Source organism: Rhododendron vialii, chromosome 5a (assembly GCF_030253575.1).
Source record: "Rhododendron vialii isolate Sample 1 chromosome 5a, ASM3025357v1".
Classification (NCBI taxonomy): domain Eukaryota; kingdom Viridiplantae; phylum Streptophyta; class Magnoliopsida; order Ericales; family Ericaceae; genus Rhododendron; species Rhododendron vialii.
The window spans coordinates 9,689,321-9,697,417 of NC_080561.1; the positions used below are offsets into that span (position 1 = coordinate 9,689,321).

At 37.9% G+C, this 8,097-nt stretch overlaps 1 protein-coding gene across 1 annotated transcript; it reads left to right on the plus strand.

The window, feature by feature from the left end:
• The first annotated feature begins 5,630 nt into the window (after positions 1 to 5,630).
• LOC131325680 (protein JINGUBANG-like) lies at positions 5,631 to 7,738 on the plus strand. Its single transcript, XM_058358070.1, has one exon. The coding sequence runs from the start codon at positions 5,696 to 5,698 to the stop codon at positions 7,037 to 7,039; it is 1,344 nt and encodes a 447-aa protein (XP_058214053.1). The 5' UTR covers positions 5,631 to 5,695; the 3' UTR covers positions 7,040 to 7,738.
• The last annotated feature ends 359 nt before the right edge of the window (positions 7,739 to 8,097 follow it).

An 8,097-nucleotide genomic window follows, 5' to 3' on the forward strand; every position in this document is an offset into this window, starting at 1 on the left:
ATATTGTTTCAAAGCAAAACATGCATTATTTGAAGCGAAATGACACCAAATCCTTAATACGTGGGTTAGGCCATTACTCAACATCTTGCCCGAAATGACCTAAAATAATTCAAGCTGGAGATCATCCTTACAAAACAAATGTACTTAATATTTGTTTTTTCCCCCTTTGATCAGCTGATACTATTCCTTAATTAGCAATCAGCAGCAATAAATTAAAAAATTGAAAATATCGAAGAGTAAGATATTAATGTCCCAGTTCTTGCTTCTTCTTTTTTTAGCAAAGTATTTGTCAAGTTAGAAAGTTCTGTTACTTTTAATTAGGGGTTCTTGTCTAAAATATACATTTTGAAAAGTACGGAAAAAATAAATATCGGTCAAGTTTGCCCAAAAAAAAAAAAAAAGGATTAAGAGATGTCACTCGTTGCTAAAATACCTTAAAATTTTTAGTAGATGATTCAGGCCCCGTTCCGCGAAAGTCCGTATTTTTTAAGTATTTATTTCCTGTTTTACTAGACAGGTCATTATCTCACAATAAAAATAAGTACTTATTTGACAAATAAATACTTATTTCCCTTACGCCCCAAACGGGGCCTCAGTTCTTTTTTGCTTTTAATTACCTCATGTCAAAGAAGAATTCAAAAAGTACATATTTCTGATAGTTCAATACCAATACTAAAGAGATTATGAAAAAAGCCAACTTAAAATACCAAATATTACTATGAATTATTTGAAAATTCTGTGTGGTTTCGAGAAGCCTAATTAGGAGCCGGAGTTGATGGAAAACCCTAGCATATATACTTGCCAGTTTTGGTAGTTTTATTATTTACTCGCAATTAGTGAAAATTACTGGTGGGAGTCGCAAACATAAACAATTTTGGTTAAATAGTTGTATTTGTGAAATAGTGATTGGTTTTGTTCGTCATATCATTGTGTTCGTGTGTTTAGTTCGGTGCCCAAAGATTCAAAAATGAAATAGTTAGAACCATGATTTTGCAAGTTCTTCGATTGATCCAAAATGTCCAAAAGTTTAAGAATGCTATTATAGTGTACAAATAGTCAAATATTGCACGTACACTAGCATTCTGAATGGAGTTAGAGGCGGGTTAGGGTGGAAGCAGCCCGCCTCTCAAGTTTTGATAAATTACGATGTATCTATAAAATTTGATGTACATTTTAAAATTAGAATTTTGGTCTCTGTGAAACTGTTACTCCCATTTTTTGGGAATTACCATTATTCATACCCTAAACATTAATTCATCTTACATTAACCATCTTAAGTACTCTTAGAAATCTCTTTTTTCGAAATTTTTATTCTTCATGAAAATTTTGCATCCATCACTAATCGCCATCCAAAGATACGAAACTAGCTATGAGTGTGCTTATGGGGGCCATGGCCACCCCTATTTGGGAAGCCTCATAGTAATTATGTTTATTTTTATTTTTTAACTTTTAAACCTTTAATTAATCTTGGACCCCGACTGATTTGGTACGCAAAATATGACTTAATGAAAAATTATTCATGTTTTTTTAGTCAACAAGAGTTATTCATATACTGTGACCTCTTGTAGATGAAATTAATCCTGATTTCGTCCCTGTCGCAATCCAACAAATTAGAGTTAACACATTTTCCTATGGTTAATCAATGCCATTAATATAACATGCTGATGAATCAGCTCACAGGTGTCACTTCAACCAACCAAAATGCAACGGAAATATCTATGAAAAAGTTAACCCCCAAGGAGTTGGCCTAATGTGAGGACTCGAGGTTTAAGAATTTGCTCCCTTATACGATCTCAGTTTCGAAAGTTTTCAGCTGCTAATTAGCTCATTCGAGGTCATTTCATATACAACCTTTGCTCTGATTAGTTTTAAGAAAGAAATTAAATAGGCATTATATTTGGAGGACTTATTAAGATGCTCATCCTAGTGGTTTTGAATATTTATGTTTTCATCCTCAAAATGCTTTATTGGCCCATTATAATCCTAGTAATATATTAATATAAATATTATATATATATATATATATATATATATTATATTTTGATTATCTCCAATTATTTAAGTTCCCCTTTTGAAAGAGTCAAATGGACTCCTAAACATTCTCACCATGCTATCCCACCCAACATTCCCTCCCTGCCGTTAAAAAAAAAAAAAAAAAAACTACTGTAAACCGATATCATGATGAAGTTGCAAAATCCAAGCAAGCATACCAAAATCATGACAATTGATAATCAACCTACAACAATCATTTCATGACAATTTTATGCAAATTCACCATGTTTTATCATGACACATTTCACCACAAAATTACTCAATGCACGCATTACAATCAAATCGGCAATCCTTATCATGAATTTTTTTACAAGTTACCATGAAATTGAAGCTAATGCTTCAATATTATTATACACAATATAAATCTGCAACAAACATGACAAATAAGTTAAAAACATGATAAAATAGGTCACAAATTTGCTCGCCGAACGGACCTACCGTCCTTTTTTCCGTTTCCCCTTCATTGTTTTTTTCAGTTTCTCCTTTCCCCTGTTTTGAAGGATGAGGATGGGAAAATAGAGAGTAAATGGAATGGTGGGACACCTGTGCAAATAAAATAAACGTGTATAAAAGATAATAATTATCTACAACTAATTCTAATGAAAACAGATTTCCACCACACAATTTTTTCTGATAATTCTAGGTAATTATCCATTCAAATTTGTTTAAAGAAAAAACATAGTAAATCAAATATTAAGGGTAAGATGGGTATTATTTAAATTTCAGGATGACAATATAAGTTTTCAAATCTCTAAGAATTAGGACATAAGCATCTATAAAGAAAAGAGGACCCCTATTTAAGTGTAGGAGAGATTAATTACTTTGAGTTGCGCGTGATCTGGTCCGGAATAATCAAAAAATATCTATGGAAAAGTTGTTTTCCATTACAAGTTCACCGCATTACTTAACTGTGGTTTTCCATTAATCGCACTTGATAAGCTTCGACATTTGGCAACAACTAAACAAGCGTCATCTTCCCGTTTTACCCCTTTATAATAGTAATGATAATAAAAGTAACACCTCAGCTCATCGCACTCCGTTACGCTGACGCACCGGTGACCCACAAACCACCGGAGCAGTGTCGCCGCATGATTGGTCCAGCGCATCTCTCTAGCTTCCACTGCGCAGCTGCTATCTCCAGTGTGGGGGGCTGGTTACGTACGTGGCGGCTTGAGATGGGTATGTCACTGTTGAAGCGTCACCCTCGGTCTATTTGTAGGTGGCTGTCTGTCTGTTATGGCCATTGACGTTTTCGCCCATGAGAGAGAGAGAGAGAGAGCGTGTACGGGCAGTCAAAGGAGACCGTGTAAGGGCAGTCAAAGTTTTTAAGTAAATTTTCAAAGAAGCAAACACGTCTGGAGGGAGAAGCGTTTTGGAATTTTCACCTCTGTTAATTATGTGGGAATGGACCTAACGGTAAAAGGCATATGTTACATGAGGTCGGCTTCTTCACGGAGGAGCCGTGACTAAGTCGTTTGTGGATCCGCACGATCTCAACTCTGACTAAGTTGTTTGTGAAATTGCACGATCTCAACCGTTCATTTCGTCATTGAATAGTTCGGATTTTAAAAAAATTATTTGTTAGAAAAGTTAAATTCTTTGCACGAATAACTTTTTTTTTAAAATTCGAACTGTCCAATACATTTTGAACGCATGCAATTTAACTCCGTAAATATTTACTCACAGAAAGCTCCGTAGCAAAGTTTATCTCATTTTACATATGCTTCGCATTTCTCTCTCGAAAAGGAGGAAAAAAAATGGTTCAAAGCCCAATTACTTAGTCAAGGTCAAAACAAGAAACAGACGGCATTGCAAATATCAGTACAAAAATTACCAAAAAAACAAAAGATATTAATAACTACCCAAAAAAAAAAAATCATTACAAAATTTGTATGTACTTTTTTGCAATTTAATTAGCTTTTTCAGCTCTCTCTTTTTTTCATATTTAGAATATCTATATACTCCATATTTTCCCTATCGGGTTTGGGCTCTCTTATTCGATCATTTTCTAACTGAATATGATTTTGTAAGCTTATTAATTTAGAAAAAATTTACAATATACATCTTTTAAAATGGTGTATCATATGTACCTATTTTATAGTTCATTTATAACATTTTAGTGTGTTTTGTAACTTTTGTTTTATAATTTATAACCTTTTAGCAGTACGATTCGTAACATTTTCATTATAATTCATAACATTTTGGTGTATCTCGTAACATTTATACTATTCGTAACTTTTAAGCAATATGATTTTCTATCGGGTTTGGGCTCTCTTATTCGATCTTTTTCTAACTGGATATGATTTTCTAAGCTTATTAATTTAGGGAAAATTTACAATATACATTCTTTAAAATGGTATATCATATGTACCTATTTTATAGTTCATTTATAACATTTTAGTATGTTTTGTAACTTTTGTTCTAGAATTTATAACCTTTTAGCAGTACGATTTGTAACATTTTCATTATGATTCATAACATTTTGGTGTATCTCGTAACCTTTATACTATTCGTAACTCTTAAGCAACATGATTCATAACATTTTCTCTATAATTCATAACATTTTGGAGGTGAATATGATACACACCCAAATAAGGGGTGTGTATTGTAGTCTTTCTCATTAATTTAACAAAAAGTTTAGAAACATAACGCTAAACACAACTCCTCACATATATCTAGAGAGTTCACACTAGTATGTTTGAGCTCTACATGTCTATGAAGGGTCTTGTTTGAATTATAGTGTATGTTACACTTTTGCTTATTGTAATAGGAATTATACCAAGTCCAGAAGTCCTGTTCTTCCAAATAATACCTAAAATCTCCAAGACAAGTCTAAATTATTCGTCTTATATATAACTCGGAACTCGATAACATATTTGAAACATGATTTTTCCCCCTCATATTTGAACTACTATGCAACCAACCTGAGACTATCTCAGTTAGCCGAGACTCCTCTTACGTGTCGATGTATTCCCCCAGTTTGATACTCTCTCTCAATTTGGTTGTCTCCCTGGACTTTTGCTTGTCCAAATTATTTGTCCATTTTGACTTTTTGGATGAATTATATTATTTTATTACCCATACTTTGCTAAAGTAAATTAACTATTCAAAAATGCTAAAGGGCAAAATTTTGGAAAGTTTAGCATATCTATTTGCAATTTTTGTGTTTTCTAAAAAAGTAGGGTTCCCAAAATTCTAATTAACATTTGTAATTCTCCTACGGCTTGTAATGAAAAACTATAGTATGCCAAGAGAATACATTATATACACCGACAGTATAAATATTTATTATTTTTAAATCAATTATATTATCCCACGTTGTCAAAACAATGATCTCAATTAATAAAACATAACAATGTAACGCAATATAATTGATTTAAAAAAATACATATTTGTACCGACGGCGTAAATAATTAATTTAATCTTATGCCGTATGACTTAAAAAGTATATTTCCCTTTTTGACACCGATCTTCAATTCCGTGACGCTATCCTACTGTACAACTCCCACCACGTGTCCTTCACAACTCTCTATTTATACCCCCCTTCGATCCCCATCCCTCATCCTTCCATAATTCCCTCCAAAATTTTTCTCTCTCTAGAAATAAATCAAAACTCTCATCTTCTTCCTCCTACGATAAAAACATGGCCGCAACAACCGCCGTCATCAGTCCCTGTAATGCCGGCCATTTCGCCGCCGAGAAAACCACCCTCCACAACCCGAAACTATCACATCCCGAACCCACCACCAGTACTCCTCCTCCTTCCAACCACAACGACTACAGTACCTCCCCCCGCAACAGCAGCGACTCCGACGACACCTCCTCGTCCCCGTACTTCACATCCCTGTCCGACTCCAATGAAGAAGCGTCCCCACTTCACGCCCACTCGCCCTGGATTGTTTCCTCCGGTGATAAAAGCCAATATCCCCAGAATGGTTTGATCGGTTCGCTTTTTCGCGAACACGGTCACATCTATTCCCTAGCCGTATCCGGCGACTTGTTATACACGGGATCGGAGAGCAAGAACATAAGGGTTTGGAAGAATTTAAACGAGTTTTGTGGGTTTAAATCCAGCAGTGGGTTTGTCAAAGCGATAGTGGTTTACGGTGACAGGATTTTTACCGGTCACCACGACGGAAAAATCCGGGTCTGGAAATCAGATTTCCAAACCCGGGTTTCTAAGGACCATCTGGAGCGCGTGGGGACCCTGCCCTCGAAAAAGGACTCGATTGTGACCTCGTTGAACCCGAAAAACTATGTCCGGGTACGGCGGAAGGGACGCCGTAACGCCCCGTGGATCAGACATTACGACACTGTTTCGTGCATGAGCTTGGATGAAGAACACGGGATTTTGTACTCGGGGTCTTGGGACAAGACGGTCAAAGTCTGGAGGGTCTCCGACTCCAAGTGCTTGGAGTCTATCCCAGCCCACGACGATGCTGTTAATAGTATTGTCGTGGCCGGGTTCAACGGGCTGGTGTTGACCGGATCAGCAGACGGGTCGGTCAAGGTATGGAGAAGGGAATTATTACAAGGATCAAATTCAAAGCACGTGGTGGTGCAAACGTTGTTGAAGCAGGAGGAGGCCGGCGTGACGGCGGTGGCAGTGAACACGGCGGCGAAGGCGGTTTACTGCGGGTCATCCGACGGCCTGGTCAACTTCTGGGAACTCGAAAGAGAGGTGTTGGTGCACCGCGGGATGTTGCGCGGCCACAAGATGGCGGTGCTGTGCCTGGCCACGGCGGGGAGCTTGGTGTCCAGCGGGTCCGCGGATAATAGTATCTGCGTGTGGAGGAGGGATGAGGGCGGGGACCATATGTGCTTGACGGTGTTGTATGGACATAGTGGGCCGGTGAAATGCTTGGCGGTGGAGGAAGAGGAGGAGGGCGGCGGCGGCGGGCGGTGGATAGTGTATAGTGGGAGCTTGGACAAGTCAGTGAAGGTTTGGAGAGTCTGTGAACAAGCCAATGATATGAAGCAGTTGTAGGTTGAGTGGGTGCAAGTGGGCCAGCCTCCGGTTGCGGCGATGTTGTGGCGGAGCTTGGGTTGTGCATGCAGGAAGAGTTGGTTTGATGGGTAGATTGAAGGTGCATGGTTGTTGTGAGGCTACAAGGAGTAACTTTCCATTCCGATAAGATCACTTCGTGCCTCAAACACCGTTCGTAATTGTATTTTTGCGACGCGATGACACCGCGCGATCATGGCGTTCAACGACGTCAACGTTCAATTATGTAGACCTAAAAACGTTGATCGCAAAAACTGTGGTACTTGCTCACAAGTTTAAGTGACGCCCTAACACCTTTAATGAGTAATTGTGGTTCTAAGAAGACACAGGTCAGGATACTGATGCCGGGATCAATTACACCATTTGAAAGTATCACGTGTAACTTTTGTCAGTTTCAAGAAGGTTACGTTACGTGGTGCTTCAACGCCCTGAGTACTAACAGTGCTTGTGAGAAGACGAAAGTGATTGCGGGTTCCATAACGTTATTTGAGACGGTGTTCAGTAGTAGGCCTGGAAATCGTAAAATCATGTACTCAATTAGGTATACTCTGATCACCACCATAACGTGAGGTTTTTCATTGATGTGTAATAGAGCTACGCGTTCCAACGATTATACTCCGTACTTCTTATACCTAGTAGTATTACTTAACGAGATCTACAAGACGTACAACTCCAATTATTGTTGTGAGCTCAGAATGAGCTCATAAAAATTAAAACAGAACTGGGGGAGCTAGGTCCCTGCAGCGAGAAAGTGGGCACTCCAAATTGCAGCCACCCAAAAACGTTGCCGTTTGCTCATCAACCCTTACATAGTTACCTCTTGGCCCCTTGTATCTTGGATATTTTTTTGTCTTAAAAAGGAACACATGCATTAATTGGATCTGATAAAGAAAACATACGAAAGAGGAATGCTACATGCACAGATTTTTTACACAACTTCGAACACAGCTATATCCACAATCCTTGAATGCACATGAGGCCACATCCATTCAACAGTTTCAGAGACAGTTGTGTTCGGAGTTGTGTAAAAAATTCGTGTT